Source organism: Mercenaria mercenaria, chromosome 2 (genome assembly GCF_021730395.1).
Source record: "Mercenaria mercenaria strain notata chromosome 2, MADL_Memer_1, whole genome shotgun sequence".
Classification (NCBI taxonomy): Eukaryota; Metazoa; Mollusca; class Bivalvia; order Venerida; family Veneridae; genus Mercenaria; species Mercenaria mercenaria.
The window spans coordinates 96,719,316-96,739,758 of NC_069362.1; the positions used below are offsets into that span (position 1 = coordinate 96,719,316).

At 31.8% G+C, this 20,443-nt stretch overlaps 1 protein-coding gene across 1 annotated transcript in view; it reads right to left on the minus strand.

Moving 5' to 3' along the window:
• Positions 1-2,988: 2,988 nt before the first annotated feature.
• The window catches only part of LOC123564648 (uncharacterized), a 32,797-nt gene continuing 15,342 nt past the window's right edge, over positions 2,989-20,443 (minus strand). The window contains exons 4-8 of the mRNA XM_045358375.2: positions 10,956-11,267; positions 8,251-8,352; positions 7,421-7,468; positions 7,099-7,161; positions 2,989-5,359 (exon numbers count right to left, since the gene is read on the minus strand). Of these exons, the coding sequence (XP_045214310.2) occupies positions 5,210-5,359; positions 7,099-7,161; positions 7,421-7,468; positions 8,251-8,352; positions 10,956-11,267 (675 nt within the window). The 3' untranslated portion in view covers positions 2,989-5,209. The remainder of the gene's footprint in view (positions 5,360-7,098; positions 7,162-7,420; positions 7,469-8,250; positions 8,353-10,955; positions 11,268-20,443) is intronic.

The following is a 20,443-nucleotide window of genomic DNA, read 5'->3' on the forward strand; positions in this document are numbered from 1 at the left end:
TTTTGTGCCTTTTTGTTGTACTGTGTAGAGCGCTTTTTGTATTACGTGATGTATATTTATCGTTATATGATGTATATTCTCAATTTATATACTGAATATATTAACCATTATATTACTTAGACAAAGAAAAACATATAGACGACGGAAGAGAAACAAAGGAACACGATGTAAATTACTACGAAACGGCCGGAATTAAACCCCTACTTTGATGTTTTAACTGGTGACGTACGTAACTGGAACACACAAAAATGTTCATGTAAATAAAGAATAACGACAATAAAAACAGGACAGCCGGCGAACTTACAGATTTACAGGTCAAATGATAGTAAGATAAAAGATAATAAGACAGTAAATAGTACACAACAGACGATACATTAAAAAGGGATAAGGGAGGCAATGAGGCAGATGACTCCACAAATGAATGAGTAATAGTTTAGTTTCCTTGGTAGTATAATAGTGCGTCTTTAAGGTAGACCATTTGAGGATCCTGGACAATTGTTTAAACTATATGTACTCGAAAATTTAGCTAAAGCTGAATAGATCTTTGAATTTATAATGTACATAGTAAGTTCTTTACATTAGTGGGAAAACTGTTGTTTTTAGTTAATATATTCACAATGTTTTCTCTTTCATCTTCATGTGACCAGAATCGAATATCTTCCTTTTACAAATGGGTTACTTTTAACATTCTCTTTCTTCATACGTTATTTTGGCATTTGTATCATAAAACATCATTTAAGTGTATTGAAAGTACTTGCAGAAACATACCTAAACCTACTCCCACGCGGGTATTTGTCAAATGACTGCACTGGTTAAAAGGGATGTCTGCAGACGAACACCACACTATCAGATTAAAAGAAAACAACTCTTAAACATCATAATTTAAAATTGAAAATACCTTGGTTTATGTCAAAATGTAAATTAAAGTAAATCTACCCTCAGTATGATACACAATGTCCGTAGCAAGGTTTTCCTAAATAGCATTGATATTATACATCACTCCAAAGAACTCCAAAAGTAGAAATATATTTTTTTTATATTATCAAACTATTTTAATTAGTTTTGAATTTATTGTCCAAAAATATTTTTGAATTTGTTTATGAACGTATTAATACATACATATCTATATAAAGATTTAGGATACCTCATTAGCATAAAAACAACATTGCCATTATCAATTGCGAAAAATATTTAAGATAGGAAAATACTTTTTTCTGCTGTATATTTGACATTATTTAAGATATTTTGAAATTCAAAAAGGTCATACATTCATCCTCAGAAACCTTAAGAATGATATACTGTTTATATCTGGATGCTTTAAAATAATGGCGCGGTCCACAAAAATCCTGTTATGGACAGTAAATAAGGAGGCATATCCGTATTCAACAGTTTTAATAACATTATGAAAGGCCCATATCCTTTTTCTATCACATTAGTGAAGAATTATAACTATTTCATACTCGTTATATCTATAGACTTGCGATGCATGATTACAGCATATGCAGCACTTTTATTAACATACCTTTCATGTAAAGATATCTGTTTGGCAATCCATGGCGGTGTTTCAGGTACTACCCAATCAAATTTCATTTATTCGGATGAGTCCTTCAAATTCCCTAAGAATCTTAGTGTTACTTAGTGTTTGTGAAGGATTCCCCCTCAACGATGAAGTCAATACCGATGAAGCAACTTAAATTGCATAACATGCAAAAATGATAATAAAGAAAACAGAACCAAAAAGTAACCAAATCAATCAGTTCTAAAGCTCGGTTACGTTCTATGCTTTCCGACGATCTTTTCATCAATTTTATTTACAACAGCAAACATTAAGGTCTGTGTGGCGCCCTGTTCTTAGACTCAGTGTTGTTATATATTCTGGTCCTTTATGATCATCGAGTTCAGTTATTTTTACTATAACGGAATTCCGCTTAGACAAATCGCCATCGTATTTCAAAGCAAGCAAATTCGATGAATTGGTGTCCCCCGCCGAAAGGGTTTGTGGTGAGGAATGGCAAAACAGTATATCCGGCAAAAAGTTAAGGATGTTACTGAGAGGCAAATAATATCATTAGTCAAAATCAAATTTAAAAGAAAATGAATGCTATTTTTTGGTGTGTGTGGGGAGGGGGGGGGGGGGGGGGGGGGGGGCGGGGCTGACTGGGTGAGGGTACAAAATATCATATGTTGATTATAAATATTGATGGAAAATGAAAAATGAAAAAAAATTGGGAGGGGGAGGGGCGGGGTGGTGCATGCTTGGGGTGGTGGGCATGACTGGGTGGAGGAGTGAGGTGGGGGAATTGTACAACTTTGCATGTTGATAAATATTCATGGAAGGTTTGATAAATAAAATAAGGAATGAAAAATTATCTTTTTGGGGGGTGGAGGGTGGGGGGGGTGACCAAGGCAAGGAGGTGACCAGGTGTGGGTACACAACTTCACATGTTTATAATAAATGCTCATGGAAAAGAATGAAAGACGTTTAATGAAATTCTACCAATTGGTTGGTTTGTTATGTAGATTTTAAAACAAATAAAGGGCAATAACTCTTGCGAAAATTGACCAATTAAAACAAAATGACAGGCATCTTCGAAGTTTGTTGGTTCATATTCATTTCAAGTTTCATGAAATTCTACCAGTTGTTACTGAGAAATTGCTGCAGACTTGAATTTTTCATTAAATCAAGGGCAATAACTCTAAGGGAAATTGACCAATCAAAAAAAAAAAAAAAACTTGACGGGCATCATCGCAGTATGTTGGTGCATGTTTATTTCAATTTTTATGAAATTCTACATGCTAGTTACTGCGATATGGCTCCGGACGGACGCACGCACGCACAGACCTGACGCACGGACGTGACGGACGGACAACGCCATTTCAATACCCCCCTCCCGATTTCATCGGCGGGGGATTACAAATAAGATAAACATAAGACATATTTTATTGATGAGCTTAACTTTATTTACTTAAGTAAAACATCAAAACAATATTTCGATTCTGCTTGAAACGAAACAAAAGCTACATATATACTGGTCAACAGGTCATGTACATATTGAGGCAAAACTATGTGGTTATATTATCTACATTAAAAAACCGTTTTTCGCTTAAATCCATTAATTGTCTAGTATTCACAGATGATATGGTATTGAGCATAAATACATGCTGAAACTGCATTGCATTATTTGAAACTGATGTGTGATATGAATGCAAACTAATTACAAATGCAATGGATATAGATATTGCGTTTGTATGTTTATTTACTTCCACATGTACATTAACATACAGGATTGTGTGCATTGTCGATCACTTAGTGTGACCTCCATATATCGTTTCACACTAGACATTGAAAGAAAATTAATGATGTTTTCATAATTTATATATTTTTCATTTGTTCAGTTGTTATAGTAGCTGCCTTGTTTCATCTTTCTTGCTTTGTGTTTTGCTTTTCTGAGAAATGTTGCAAAATCATATATCGCATTTTTGATGACATGTATTTCATAACAATTTCCTTCAGCATACAAGTTTCATTTACCTATACATTGATGACTTATACTGAATTAAAATGACAGTGACTGTGTGTGTTATAGTGGTATATTTCTGCTACAAGATAACCTGTTATGATGTCATATATTTTTTTACAGCAAAATACTCAGTTATGGTGGTATATATTTCTGTCGCAAGATAACTTATTATGATGATACATTTTCTGTCGCAAGATAATATATTACGATTCGCGTTTATCTTGAGATAGATAGTTATCGAGAGAAACAATGTTTGCACTTTTCCAGTAAGATAAATATCTTAACATAATGAACTGCACTTATGGTGCCTAGAATTGCCACCATTTTAAAGTTAGTTTTTCTTGAATTAACGAGATATCTAATTTCATATAAGTAAACGCGCAAAGAAATGTGGTACCAAATATTGGGCAATAATTAAGAATACTCTGGACATGTTCACTTTTTAGATATATAACTAGCAACATGAATCTTAACTAGTTTAGTTAAGAATCGTATTTCAATATAATAAAGTGGTGAACACGAAAGGATTCGTCGTACCAGTTGTTGGACAAAAATAGTCCAGAGTATTCCAACTGCTGTCCAAACACTGATTCACTAGATTAGATTCATGTTGCTGGTGATCTAAGATGCGAATAGCTCAAGAGTATTCCGATTGTCCAATTACTGGAAACACCAATTTTGCGCATTAAACACTTTGTTATATGAACTATATATTCAGTTATCTTTCAGCAGAAATATGCTACCATAGTATGTTATATTTATTTCATTTAATTACTTCACAAGATAATTTACATCGTACATATACAGGTAATCTGTAGTTTTAAAACAATGACTATATGATAAATGGTACTCTGAATTGGTTTCATAACCGTAGAGAATGGCAACTACAATCTGTCTGCCCGTAGCATAAATCCTCGTCGGAACGCCTGTCGGAATAGGGTTTTGAAAACGAATAACATACGCGGTATTATTCAAAGCATGATCTTCGTTTTGAAAGCACATAACACCCCACCGAACGGTATTCAAAATAATTAACATATTTTACCTTGATATAGTTCGACCGTAGTATTCAAAATAAATCATTTATGTGCTTGTACATCGTGTGTTTACTTGAGGTATGATAAATAACGTTAATAAATTACGTTTTATATACCTATATACATTCGTTGTTTATATATCATTTTTTGGGAAAGCAAATGTTAATTTAATTTTCTTTTACATAAACAAATATAGAATACGGTTCCATGATACAAGAAAAAAGAATGTAAGTAAAAAGCGGTATATGTATCAGACACTTTGTAGCATCGCAGAGGTCTGTCAGTGTTATAAACGCACGTGTCTTCATTTTTTGTTTGTCAAAGCAACTGTTTCTAGTTAATATTATGGTCCCGGCAATACTGCAATAGTGGATCATAACTGCACACATGTAGCATAGAAACATTCTTAATGAATGGCCAGGATGAGCATTTGTTAAGGTTGTTATGCGAAAAGTGTAATTATTGTTAATTTAAATATTCAGGAAAAACGTTTTGTAACAATACTAACTGTATTCACAAATAATTGTTTTAATGCACTATCAATGTGTCATAATACCCAATCATTATATATCTCCAAAATGGTTTCCGCCGCAAGTATGTAAACTAAATGAGATAAAAATAATTCCATATGCTGTCTACTAGACATTCAATTCATTGTTTTCGTGTGTCCAACCAGTCCTCAACCAGAAGACATACGCATTTAGCACCGTTATACATGTGGTGGTAACGTACTGTACTTGAAATCCCTAATTGTTTAGAAGATTGGCTCAGGAATTCATCAAATAATCTAGATGTACATTCCTGAAACATGAAAATAACAAACGCATTAAAACGAAACATTAACAATTCATACGGAGTTTTACGAGGGATGTTCGAAATGAATTGCTTATTTCTATCTGGAGACTTCAAATTTCAAGTTAGCCCAAAAGGGCTCATTTCATGCCCTCGAAGTACTCCCCGTGGCTAGAAATGCAAAGTTTCAGCCGACGTATCCACTTCTTGAAGGCGTCACGGTACGCTGATTAGGGCACAGTAATAAGGTACTGATGAATGGCAGATCCAAGTGCCTGTCGGGACTGGTATTTCCGCCCAGCAAGGAATGATTTCAATTCCTGAAACAAAAAGAAATCACATGGGGCAAGGTCTGGGGAATACGGGGGTGAGGCAAAACAGTTACTTTTTCTTTCTTCAAAAACGACGTAACTATTGCGGAGGTATGAGCGGGGGCATTGTCATGTAGAAGACGGACATGTTTAAAACCAGTGGCAGGACGTCGTTTCTGATTATACTTTTTCAGTTTCTTCAGTACTACGTCTTTGTAGTGATGCTTTTGCCCTTTTTCACCGGCACTTTTATTGCGACTCCTTCACAAGAGAAAAAGATTGCATACAAAACCTTCTTTGCACTCAAAGAACGTTTGGCAATTATTGGGCGTTTGCTGTGTTTAGTGGCCCAGATCTTATTGCTAACCTTTCTGACGGGCTCAAAATAATGGACCCAGGTTTCATCACCTGTGACAACATTGGCAAACTGCTTTTTGTCATATTTTGGAAACAATTGAAGCAGCTTTTTGGCCACTTTAGCCCGTTGCCTCTTTTGCTCATCAGTCAACAGATGTGGCACCCATCTAGCAGAAATCTTTCTGACTTTAAAATGCTTCTTCAAAATAAGGTGAACCGTTGATAGTGATATGCCTACCTTTCGTGCAATATCACGAACTGTAAATCTGGCATCTCCTTCAATGATTTCCTTTATTTTGGAAACGATTTCTTTACGAGATGCAGATTTTGGCCTACCTGATTTCGGTGCATTTTTGATGGACTCTACACCAGACTCAAATTTCTTTTTCCACCGCCGAACTGTGTCATAAGACACACAAGAAGGTCCATAAGCAGTAGAAAGTTCAGTCATCAGCTGCTTCAAAGAACAACCAAGTTTTAAGCGAGCTTTGATGTAAGCCCGTATTTCATCTTTCTTGTCGACGCTTCTACCAACCATTTTTACTACAGTGGTCAATGATTGCGTGTATTCAAATGGCAAATTTTATGTCTTACACTTAGTCTAACATGTACATTTATACACCGTTGTGTAGGTATTGAATAACCCTATACAGGTAGGTATTGGTTTTTATCGTGCCCCACGTGGATATCGAGCTAGAGGACAATAAGCAATTCATATCGAACACTCCTCGTATCTTCCTTTATCGCAGAAAAAGAATTGCTAAATCAGGTTAGTGCGGCTACAATACTTTCATACTTTACTGAATGTATTAGATTAAGCCGGTTGGAAATTCAAGTAATTACATAGTTAACTTTCTTCACGTCATGATTTAGTTTTGTAATTTGTGCATAACAATATGCAAAATAAAAATTGTAGAGATACTATTTGCTGCATTTCTGATGATTCTGATTTCTAATTTCAGAAATTTGACAACGGATCAAAACCCACAAATGTATGTAATAAATATATATATATACTATGTTATTTGCGTAGAAGTACATCTATATTACCAGAAAGCCTTAAAGGTGTATTAATTGTACCTCATTGCTTTCTCCTAATTTCTTTAAATGTTGTCTTTTGTCAAGGTATCGTGCAAACTGAGTCTGTAATATATATATATATATATAAATCATTTAATTTATATCAACGTCAGCTAGTACTTAAATAATAAATTTAAAGCAATACAATTAGCGAAATGTGGCATAATTTAGACTTAATGTTTAATGCGATGTATGTTATAGCAGCTTGAAGACTGAATTAATTATAGAGTTAATATGATTTTAGCTTATTAAAGTGAAAAATGAAACACAAAAGAGGTAATTGAAATAGGGAACAAATATACTGTGTATTTATGGCAATTACCTTGCATAATTTAAAGTTGTAACGCATGATGCAAATCTTTCGACATTCCTGAATATTGTAAAGGTATTGATTGTGGAAATAATGTATTTATACATACTGTAACACATGAAAACGAACATTATACATATACTGAATGGCTTGAGACATCGGGCTTACCATTTAGCAATTTTTTATTACATAACATCAGAAATGAATTTCAAAATACTGTTCGTCAGGTACTGACATTAGCCTAGCAAATTTTTGTTGAAATATAGCCTGGTCAATAGCATAAAATATTGACCGGCGATTTATATAAAGGGTCATGTTATAAATGACAATGTATGAAATGTATAATGCACTTCTACCAAAAACGAAACCTAACGGTTGTTTGTGTAACGTTTGTTTAAAGTAAATGGAAACCATACTCGTGTGGCTTACTATGTGAACATCTGACCTTAACTCTGTTAAGAAAAAATCATTATCAATTAAAGGCCGTTTTATAAATCCAGCAACTTTTGAGATTGAAAATTTATTAAGCACTTAGTTTACGAGTATGTACTGTACTTATTGTTCTTATATACCTTCAAAACGACATGATAAATGAACAATGTCCATATTCGCTTTACTCTTGAAGGCATTTAGTACAAAAATGATTCTTAACATTGCTTCGGTGTAAAATAGAACTAGCTTGTTTTGGAAGAATAGTTTTAGTTGCCTTTGTATTAAAACAACTCGTGTGTTTGTGAAGATTTATTTTGTAATATGGCATTGAAGTCATTTATTCTACAATAAACTATGTCAGACAATCCCTCACATTTCATTGTTGCTGCTGTTGTTACAGAAAAGGATACAGGTATAAGGAGGTCACTATTCTTAAAAAAGAATATCACTCCGGTTTGCAAGTTATTTTGATTACTGAGTTTCCAAATGTCAGCGTCCAAAATTCTGCATGCCTGTTCCAAAATAAAATATACGGAACATGTTATGTAATGTTAGTTTTAAACAGCGGCCACATTTGAATGTTTTCACAAAACTGTTAAACGAAACTTCGTGACAAGTTATTTCTATTCTTAACTAAAAAAATATTAACAACCTTCAAGGTACATGGAATAAGACTATTACAATTCAAATAATACATTTTTCTTAATATATACTCGTATACATGTTCAACTGCCGTCTGTAGTAGCATATATCAAAGCATTTTTGTAATACCAGGTTATCTTAAATGGGTAAACCCCCTGCAGGAAATTCTTTCATTCTGTCATATTTTTAGATAATGTCACATGTATAATTCATATACTATGTAACAACAGCCATCATTGGAAATTACTTATACCCAATATCTTCACAACCCACACACTGGTAACGTGCGTACACCACATCATAAACATATACGTAAATGCACATTGTATGTATACAAATTGGCTGAAGCTGCGAAGTTTCTAGTATTTAACTACGTAATTATTTTTTACAGATTCAGTTTTAACCGATTGGCCTTTTTTCATATCTATGAATTTCCTTTTTGAATACAGTCAAGAGGTAGCATGACATTATTGTTTAAAGAAACTGCATGCGTTTTGAACAACACACAGTTACTGCCGTTTAAGTGTTTTATAGATAAACATGATTGTCTTTGTGAATAAGTTTTTATTAACAGTCATACTTAGGCTCTTAAAAGCCATTGCAAAATTATCACCATTTGAAGTATCAGCTATATAAGCTTATCTTTAGGATATATCATTTCCACACGTACTCAGTACTTATATCCTGTTCAGAATAGGACCGAAATAAATACATGGACTATTTGCTGAAATCGATTGACATAGTGACCTCTGTAAAACGTGTACCCGGTCATTTCTATTCACTGGATGCAGAACTATTTTGTAATTTAAACTGCTGTAGTTCGAACCATGTAACTTTGTTTTACAACTAACTGCAATATCAAATGTAATTTTTGTTGAGGCCATAATAAAATGGTTTTAAAACCTGGAATAGTTTCAAAAAGAAATGGCAAGGACATATTAACGTATGTACCGTCAGATAGATAAGCAGAATAAAGTTATTGCAGGAAACTTTGGCGGCCGAGTTGTACTTTTTCGTCTTTTCACCTCACGTTCTTACCTATCAGACACACGAGAATAATGAAGTTTAAATAGCAGATGGCACAAAATGAACAGGAGAAAGGAGCCAAAATCGAGCTTTGAGATTTCTAAAATCGGGGTCGGAGACTGAGACCTTGATGCCTAGAGATAAATTTCAAGTCACTCAGGACTTTTCTTCCCCGATGATATTCGTTCTTATTTTTCAGCGTCGCCATCGTTACACTTTTAAATCTCGACTTTTCGCTATAGAAGAGTTTTTGTCTAAAAACAGTTTGTTATAAAGAATTTACTCAGACTAATATCCGTTTGACCCCTTTGCTTTGAAAGCAGGACGGAAACTATCAAGAGATGTTTCCAAAACACTTATGCCCCCATGGTAGCATGTCAGAGGAATGTGTGTATGTCATTTTGTATGTTATGAACTTCATCTTTAAATGATCTCAATAATGATTTGATCCCTGTTCTATAATGACATTGACCTTGTAGATTGAGTACATACACCTTGGGTTGTAATATAAGTAAAAGGGGTATGGATGGCATAGAACAAGACAATATAATATATCTATTAATACATATTACTCTTTTGATCTTTTTGATACCTATTTTGACGATGGGCAGATGTGACGTATCGCTCACCCAAACAAAATTAGGATAACAATGTTTTGGCCCACACTCTTAGATCATTTTAATCCCTCTAGACACTGACATCAAAGATTGGAGTAGAAATGGATGCAATCTGTTTATTCCATGTTAATGTGTTAACACGAGCTCCGTCTAACGGGGATAATATTCCCGTCATTCGCGGAATGGGACAGGGCAGTTAAATTGGACATTTTAATATAAAAGCAGCGATTACTTTGTGCGTGTTAGAATGAAGAGGGACGGCCAGCAAAACAAAAAGAAACAAAAGAAGAAAACTAGGTGGAGGCTGGGAAAGAGGTTCCTTAGAAACATTAAACTGAATCAAAAAGTAACAGGAGGGGAGGGGGGTGTAAGGGATGTAGATAGGGAATAAAAAGATACAATATTAAAAAAAACTTGACTATAGGTAGAAATAATATAGAGCCAGAGAGAGGGTATGTGGGGAAGGGGTGGGGATGAGGGATATGACTCCGCGATATAATATCTAGAAACTGAAATACACGGACATGCCAGATTATAAAGTGTTTTGGCAGAAATATTTCTTGTTTAATTCAAAAACAGAATTAACCACTTGTTTTTTTTTCTAGTACCTCCCCCACACCGCTAGTAAATTTTTCCTTCTCTTTTTAGTTTATCCAATTTAGTTCTGGTTCACAAAGTTGCAGAAATACTAACTAGTTGGTCTTTTTCGCCTTTTTAATGTACAAAAAGAGGGCCATTATGACCATATATCGCTCACCTGCTGATTACATTTCCATATCTGACAATTTTCCAGTTTGCACCGTTTTCAAAGTATTTATTTATATACTTACCTTTGTATATACGCTGTGTATACCTTTCCTATCATAAACAGTGAACATATAGACAAGCATGTTGATTATAAATAACACTAACAACGTTGGCAGGCCAATAGTAAGTGCATATTCCACCGGCTGAAAGCTTTGCGTTTTCGCATTTCCGGATGTTGCAATAAACAGAATGAGACAGAAAACTGCCAGTAGTATCAGGAGATGCAAGTACGCCATGCACAACGTCAAAAATGGATAGTTCCAAACATGGAGATACTTTGCAAGTAAAGAACTGTTAACTGTGTGTTCAAGTGCCTTTAGTATATCAGCTGATACCTGAAATATTACATGTGCGTATTTTGGCTGGAAGGACAAGAGAACTGATGTTATAACAACATTTAAATACATCATTGTTCCGTAGCATTAGTATTTTAAACAAGTGAATGAAGTATTGTCATGCAATACAAAGTCCGCTACTCGAAGGCACCTAATTTTCTCTACTGCAGTATAACATAATGATTTGATATCTGTCGATGATGTATAAACAATATTGTACTATATAAGCAATATGTTATAACACAACATTTGGATTAAAATTTGCGCAAACAAAAATCTACAGTTGTTGATTGTTGATTGTTTCATAACATCTATAAATATAAAAAAGTATTTAATTTCAATTTTGAAATTGGTGGGAAAATATGAGAAAAAAATGTAAGAAATCATCAGTGACATATTAAAGGGAAGTAATTCTGAAGAAAATACACCAACATTTTTTAATTGAGTCCATATGACACACGAGCTTATATAAAAATATTTTACGGACAGGACAGGAAAATATCAATTTTTGACTTGAGAAGTTATAGAAATACCGAAATTGGAAGGATCCTTATTATGTTATAAAAGAGGAAAATAACATGAAAAATGATATTTGCCCGTTCAATATACTAACTCTATAACCTATAACTCCATTTTATAACTCTATTTTATCGTGAACATGTACATAAGTTAATTGCTTAGCAGACGATTTACCAGTAAGGTGGTTATTGGTTTCTCACCGGAGATAATTAATGCTCTTGATTTTAGTTACTATATAAGTCAAGCCGTGTAGAGTTTTGTCCCTTTGACCAAATGAAAACGATAAGTCAGAACAGCTTTAGTAATATGTGAAATATGAAGCGATAGTGTTTTTATTATACCCCCGGCATCTACTGATGCGGGCGGCATATAGAGATTGTCCTGTCCGTTCGTTCGTCCGTACGAGGTTAACCAAATGGGACCGTTTCGTCTAGCATCAATACCGCTTACAAGAATGAATTGATACTAATACAGATGTAACCTGTGACCATTTCTCATCTTCAAACATCACCTGACCTCAGTTTGACCTTGACCTTGACCTCGTTTTGGACTAAGGTTTCTTTGTATCGACAAGGATGCCAACGGAGGCATCAAGCGTTTATTGAACACAGCTCCTTGTTTTGTTAGTAGTTTTTAAAATAATTATAATTGTTTGGGAGTAGTATAGAATATAACATTTTATGACACATTTTGACAGTAGTATAGAATATAACGTTTTTAACCTTTTTTATTAAAATAACTTATAATTGTTTGTTCATTATGTTTTATATTATTAATGTTCAATATTTTATACAATAAATCATAAATGTTTACACCATCTTGTAACATTTTATGAAAAATAAACAATAATAACCACACAATACACTTGTTTTGTTTTGATATTGTATACTGTATATTATTGTATTTTGCATCCGGAATGTAATTGATTACTTCTTTTGGCGGAGGAAGTCCAAATGGGTCAAAGTACAAAGTACTATGAAGAAAACCCTTGGTTTGATCAAAGTATATTTTATTTACATAACAAACCCAGTGTGTTCCAGACCCAACAGAGTTATCTAAATTGATCATTCCACATTCAACCGGAGACGTTGTCTTTAATCCTTTTGGTTTTGGTAGATTATTTCTAATAAATACACCCCTAAAGTTTTTAATTTTCAGTTGTTTTACCCATTGTTCAATTTTAAAGTTAGAGATTGGTTTGTTTATAAATGTTATTTTTTTACAATAGGAATTCGTCTGTTAGGTCTTCTTTGAGAGTCAATTTGTATATCTTTTCCACTACGAAGGGATGTAATCAAATGTATACCGAGACTAGCAGGTAACATACCTAAGAAGCCACTGTTTTGTTTCTGTTTTTGAGTTAGTTTTATTACACCAGTCCCCATTAATTCTTTTCTTTGATTAGGTGTAAAATATGGTGATGTCTTATTTCTCTTATCATTAGCTACCGAAATCATATCGTTTCCAGGTAACTAACTGACACCAGTACTGGCAAGACCGAACAGGGCTCCAATGCCTAACGGCCCTAATATTTTTGAACTATTTTTGCAGCTACCGGAAGTACTGTTCGACTTAACAAACCAGCCAAATCTCCCAAAACAAATCCGCCAATTTGACCTTGACTGGACATTTGTTTTTGTTTTTGGAAATTGTAATTTCTAATCCTTTCTTATTTCTAATAGACTTTTCAATTTGATTAGCCTGTGTTTTTGTTAAAAGTAAAGGAAAGTTTCCACGTAATTGTTCATGTTTTAATCTAAAGTATGTGGAATCTTGTTGTTATAGGCTTGTGCTAAATTTTTCTTTTGTCCATCTGTTAAATTTACTTTATATTCAATATAATTTGATGTCATTATATATTTTATATATATCTTATTTAAACAATAACAAATTCATTTCCAATAGTATTTATTTCAACTGTTTCTTCATACAATACAATTGCGTAAACAGGATATTAGCTGCCGGCTGAACATTTAATTTAGCTGTTAATGTAATGTGCTTAGGATCTTCTGTTATTCCTTCCTTTTTAAATTCTAAGTTAAAATGAACAAATCCAAACAAACTTTGAAAATTGAATATATTTAAGAGACTTCCGGTGGTTTTATTAATTTCTTTATGAAAATAATTAAAAACATCATCATAAATTCTTGATATACTTGTATATTCCGTTTCTGGATAAAAACACCATTACCAACTTTATGACGGCAAGATTCCAGTCTACAATCATTATCTGCTGCATTAGCTTTAAATGTATCTAATAAATGTGGATTATGTTCTTGTGAATTACACTTATCAGGTCGTTGTAAATAAACAAACACATGTTCGGGGTTTTTTTTACACCGGCTGTTATTCTAAAAGTTATATTATTTTGTTGTATATCTACAGATTGTGTTATCATTTCACGAAGGTATTTCCAACTTGTTGCTTTCATATATCTTTCAGAAATTAAATTTATTCCATATAGATTAAAATTTAAACGTGGAACCCACAAAATTAATTTAGCTACAATTACCCTACCTGCATCGGCAGCATTAGCTCTGTAAATTAATTCATCATCATTTGTTAATTGTAATGTTATTTGAATTTGACTTGGGGGTAACATGTTTTGTTCCAAACCCTGAAAAAATGAATAATTGTTTAACGGAATTTTAGCATTTACCCCATTATCACCCTGGATTAATACCTTTCTAGAAGCAAAACCTTTATTATATCCGGCTTAGTCACCCCTACTTTCAGCACTACCGGTATTATCTAAATAAATAAATTCGTTTGTTCCGTTTGATTCTGCATAATCCATAGATAGTTCAACTAAATTTTTTACATTTATTACCTTTTATAAATTATTACAATCATAGACAATTTTTCCATTTTGTTTAATTATTAGCTGATCAATTATTGAAACTGCATTATTAATTAAAGCAATCTGATCATCACCGCCATAATTATTACCATTAGCAAGTTTATTAACTTTAAAACTTACTTCAAAATAACAATTAAACCAATCAAAATATGAACTTCTATGATTAGTTGTAAAATGATATGCACTTTTTTTTGTTTCACATCTTTTCCCAAGGCAGAAATTAAAGGTGTATCTAACTGAATAGGAGTTAGTTCGTATCTTTCACAATACTGTTTTGTTCTAAACATGTATATTATATATTAATTTATTTTTTATAAATTAATCTGTTAATACGTTTACGCTGAGCTGAAGCTGCCCCAGACGTAAGGGGACCAAGGTCCACCCCAGATCCTGACAATAATTTATTTAATCTTATATTAATATCCTTCTCCTCATTATTTGAATTTGTTTTTTGTAATTCCAAAGCAATTAAATTACCAACAGCAGGCGTTACAGGTTTTTTAAAACTTTTGAGTTTTTTCTGTAATTTTATTAGCAGCTAAATTTCCGACTTCCGTTCCAATCTTTTTTGTTCCACTTTCAAGCGCAGTTTTTCCTGCAGTTTCCAGAGCTTTCTTCCAGCACTACCAAATGTAGATGTAACAGAAGATGAAAATAATTTTGTTAAAGTGCCAAAGATACCTGAACCATTTTGAGCATAAGGCTCATAAGGAACTGACGTTTCTGACCAAGGATCAACATAAATAAATAGTCCTTTATTTTTATCATAAACATTTTTGTACATTATATATTTATATTTCTTTTAAAATTAGTGCAAAACTTGCTTCAACTCCATTAAAATCAATCATTCTACCAAATACATCTGTAATATATATTCTAATTGAATTTATTACATTTTTATTAATTTCAGAAAATCCGACTCTGATTGGCTCTTTTGTAAATGGATAACCTCTTGTTAAATCTGCAGTACTTAAAGCATAGATAATATTACTAAAATTACCATCAACAAGTGAATTATCAATAAGATCACAATGAATGTAAATAATTGTATCCACAGAGTTAGTTATATTTGGTGTTGTAGTCACATTCGGTATTTCTCAAAGTTTTTTTTCTCAAATCCAAGCAATGTATGAAAATTTGACATTCTTAAATCCAACATAAAATTATCATGAATTGAAATTAGGATTTTAAAACTACTTAAATCAAATTCTAAACTTATCTTAAATTAAGGAACGGCTGAATCTGACTGTTAAATCGCTTGGAGTATTTTTATCATCGTTTTTAACTGCTTCAGAACTTAACACTATTTTTTGTTTCATTTATATTCAAGAAAAATATTTTTTATATAACATTTCATGTTGTTTTGGTGACAATTTATTCATTTTAGATAGTTCATCAATTCTGCTAATACCTTCAATTTTTAGTTCTTCATTATTATTTCCAGCTTCAGTTGAACCACAAATAAGATCTAAGTCATTAACCAATTCTTCCGGATTACATGGACAAACGTCATTACATTGACCTCTTATTACTTTTTTAAATTTCATAGATCTTTTATTGATAGGTAATCCTGATTTTTCTGTTAATTCTTTGAATATTTTCCTAGAAAGTATTGAGTGTTTTTTATTATTGTTTTATCTTTTATTAATTAGATCAATCAAATCATCATCAACTTTAACGTTAATAACTTCTTTTCCAGTTCTTTACCATAAAGTTTATCCAAGTCAATAATTAAATTACTATATTGTCCATTTGGAGAAACTTTATATGGATTGTGGTATCTTGTTCCTTTTCCCATATATGTAGATTTAAGATTCTTGATATCTATAATTCGATCTTTGTAAGCTTTTAAATGTTTTGCTTGATATCTTAAATCTTTTACTTCTTTTTTGTTAGCTTCTGTAGGATTGTTTATGTTTTCTTTAGCCGTTGCTTTAGCGTTTAGGGATTTTATGTCTTTTGTCACACGATTCATAATAATTTCCGGGTCTGTTAGTCCGATCGGGTCAGAAAATGGATCGGTGCCAACGATATTTACATGCACTTGTTGCGGTGTTGGATAGTAACCCAAAGCGTCTAGGTCAATACCTTCGTTTAAATTAACTTTTGTTTGTTTTGGTCTTGCCCCCAATTCTTCAGGAAATTCTTCAGCTTCTTCATACTCATCATCATCCGTATCCTAATCCTTATGTTCTTTAGGTGACAATTTAATAAATCCGTCTTCCGTTAGTGTTGGTATATAGGTTTTTTTCTAATTTATTAATCTCTTCTTTTGATAATTTACTAATCTCTTCTTTCGTCATTTTTTTCTCTGGCGGTAACGGTTTTTCTCTTCCATAATCTTCTAATTTCTTAAATTCATCTTGAGGAACCCATTGAACAGGTTCATCTCCCCAATTTATTGGTTTATATGGAGCCGGTTTTACAGCTTGTTGTTTTTTAGAGTCTTCCTACATTCCTTTAGTTAATGCAGTAATACCTTGTGCCAGATCTTCTGATATACGTTTTGGGAGTAACGCTAATCGTTCTTCAATTCCAGGCAATGCTTTTAATTGTCTTGATAATTTTTCTTTTTGACTTTCTGTCACTTCTGTAATTGGTTTATAAATTTCACTATACATTTCTCAGCCAGTACCTTTTCTTATTTTTTCTCTCATTATTTCTTCTCTGTTAGCTTTTACTTTTTGTCCAACTAGGTTGTTTATTTCTCTCATTTCTTTAAGTTTTGCTAGCATTTATATAATAATGTAAGATAATGTAAGATATTGTAAGATAATGTAATATTATTATATAATGGAAATTCCTAATTATGATACAAAAAACGATAAATCTAATAAATCTAAGCAAATTAAGCAATATTCTTTTATGCCAGATTCATGATTTAGAATGGTAATATGTGGATCTTCCGGATCACGAAAAACAAATACAATAGTGCATATGCTACGAAAACCTCTTATATATTATGATAAATTATACCTATATGCTAAAAACCTAGAACAATCCAAATATCAGGATTTAATAGACCACTTAAATGAAATTGCAGAAAAAATTAAAGTAGATCCAAATGAAATACTTGAATATTCTAATAATGAAATAACTGATTGCGATAGCCTTGAATCAGATAAACAAAAGTAGTAATATTTGATGATTTTATATGTGAAGAAAAAATATTTGAAAATGAAATAACAAAATACTTTATTCAAGGACGTCACAAAAACTGTTCTGTAATTTATTTAAGTCTTACTATAAAACACCAAAAGATATCCGAATGAACTGTTCACATTATATTTTGTTTGAAAGTCCAGGTAAAAAGGAAAATAATATGATTTGTAATGAACAAAATATAGATTACGATTCTTTTGATAATGCAACAAAACAAAAATATGATTTCTTATATGTTGACAAACCAAGGAAGTTTTTAAGGAAAACCTTTACAGGAATTATATAATTATTATATAATGGGAGTTTTTAATGATGTCAAACAAATAAGGGAACCCGACAGTATAAGTAAAGTTAAATTTGATATTGATTTAAGAGGTTATGCCACTAGAAAACAATTCAAAAAGCTTAAAAAGGACATGGAATCGTATCTTCATAAAAATAAGGAACTTAATAACACAATGAACATACCATTAGATATGGGAGGTAATGAAATAATCAAACTAGGAAATACAGATACACCCAGTGATGCAGTTTCAAGACGGTTTATATTTAAACAATTCAAAGTGTAATAGAAGACTATAATCTTGAAGACGCCAAAAGTATTAAACAGACATTAGAAGAAGAAGTAAAGAATACTGAAGAATTAGAAAAAGATTTTAAAAACAATTCATTATTAATAGTTGAATTACAAGGTAAAATTGAAAAAGACATGAAAGCTATGGTTGATTCTATTAAAGAATTTGAAGAGAAATCTGATTTGACATATAGTCAGATAAAAGAAGTATTCAGAACCAATTTTGAAATGTTATACAATCAAGTTCAGGAATTAAAAGATAGTATGATTAAACATAAAGAACTAAAAGACAAGATTATTGAAGCCGAGAAAAAGTTACAAAATATGTATCAGTTAAAAATCAGAACATACATATAAATAAATAAACTAAATACTGAAATGATAAAAAAGAATCAAGATTCGTTAGACACATTTTCAAACAAATTTACAAAATAAATCTGAACTTGAAAAAGCTTCACAAAGAGATGATGATCATGATACAGTATTAGATAACCATAACAAGAGCTTAATTCTAACATAGAAAACTTTAAGAAACAACTTCGAATCTTGATTAGTAATGTTGACACACGTCACAATTTAAAGTACGCGGACTTCTGTACACTTACAGGTCTATTACAAAAAGATATTAACGAATTCAATGCTAAAATTTAAAAAATAAAAATGAACTGGACTTCATAATTGAAAAATCAGTTAAACAAGGAGAATCAATTACCACTAATACTGAAGCAATTACCACTAATACTGAAGCAATTTCCACTAATGCCAAAGAAATTACAAAAGTAAAAAAATGCTTTTCTAAAACAAGAAACACGATTAGCTAGAACAAAACATACTGTTGACAATTTGTCTGCTTCTGAAGTTGCTACAACAAAACGACTTGATGATTTAGCTGAAGTAATTCTTGAACATGAAAATAAATATAAAGCAATAGAAGAAGAACTAGAAAAAGTAAGACGTGAAGTGTTTCTTTTTGAAAACTATAATAGCAGGCAACTACATGTAAAATATTATAGCGGAACAATATTTGATGTTGAAGATAAACAGTTACATCAAAAAGTGACAAATACCCTAAATTTGTTTGCATTATATGGAATACGAGTTAATACGATTACAGGTTATAAAAGTTTTAATAAAATAAATAAAAACAAATGTATATGAAATAGAAGATTATGTATTTCAAGTCCAACAAGATGGGGATTATATAATTGAAGTTAACATTATCGTTGAATACTCTGGTAAAAAATTAAATTTGTTTGTTTTTTTTTTTTTTTTTTTTTGGACTGGAGGAGTGATCATACAAACGGACTTGAAAATATATCACCTGAGGATAAAAAATACAATACTGGTTTTTAAGAAAAAAAATGAAATTAATTTAAGCGAAGGAACAACATTTACAATTTTGCCAAATCTTAGTATACCAATATCGACAATTAGATTTTACGATAGAACCAGGAACTTATGTAAGATTCTATCTAGTTAATTGATTTATTTCATTGTTTTTTATATAATAGGAATATTCAATAATATAAATGAAAAAGTAAGTAAAATAGAAAGGCAAATAGTAAGAAAACCTCCTTTGTTTTTAACATCTGCAACAGAAGATGCTGCTGATTATTTAAATGGAAAGTTGTAAATGCTAGTCCTGGTTTAGTTCAAAATGGTAATAATGTAACACTCAAACAAGATTGTATTTTAATTATCCTTATAGATGCAATTAAATTAGATAAAGGAGAAGCTAAATTGGAATTAAAAAACAAAGAAATAAAATTCTTCAAAGTTACAATGTAAAAAATAACAGAAAAAAAATGAATCTATTCCTATTAATTATGCTGATCAATTTTAAATGAATGATGTTATTTATATAGATGGTTTAAACGTTAAGAATATTCAATTAACAATTTATAGTTCTGTAACGGGCTGAGCTAAAGCTCATAAGGAGCTGAAGCTCCGTAGGCTAATGTATTAATACCATTATCAAGAATATATCTTTTATCGTCATAACATGAGAAAGATGTTTTATTAATAACATAACTAGAAAGATTGTGCTTATCAGAACGAATA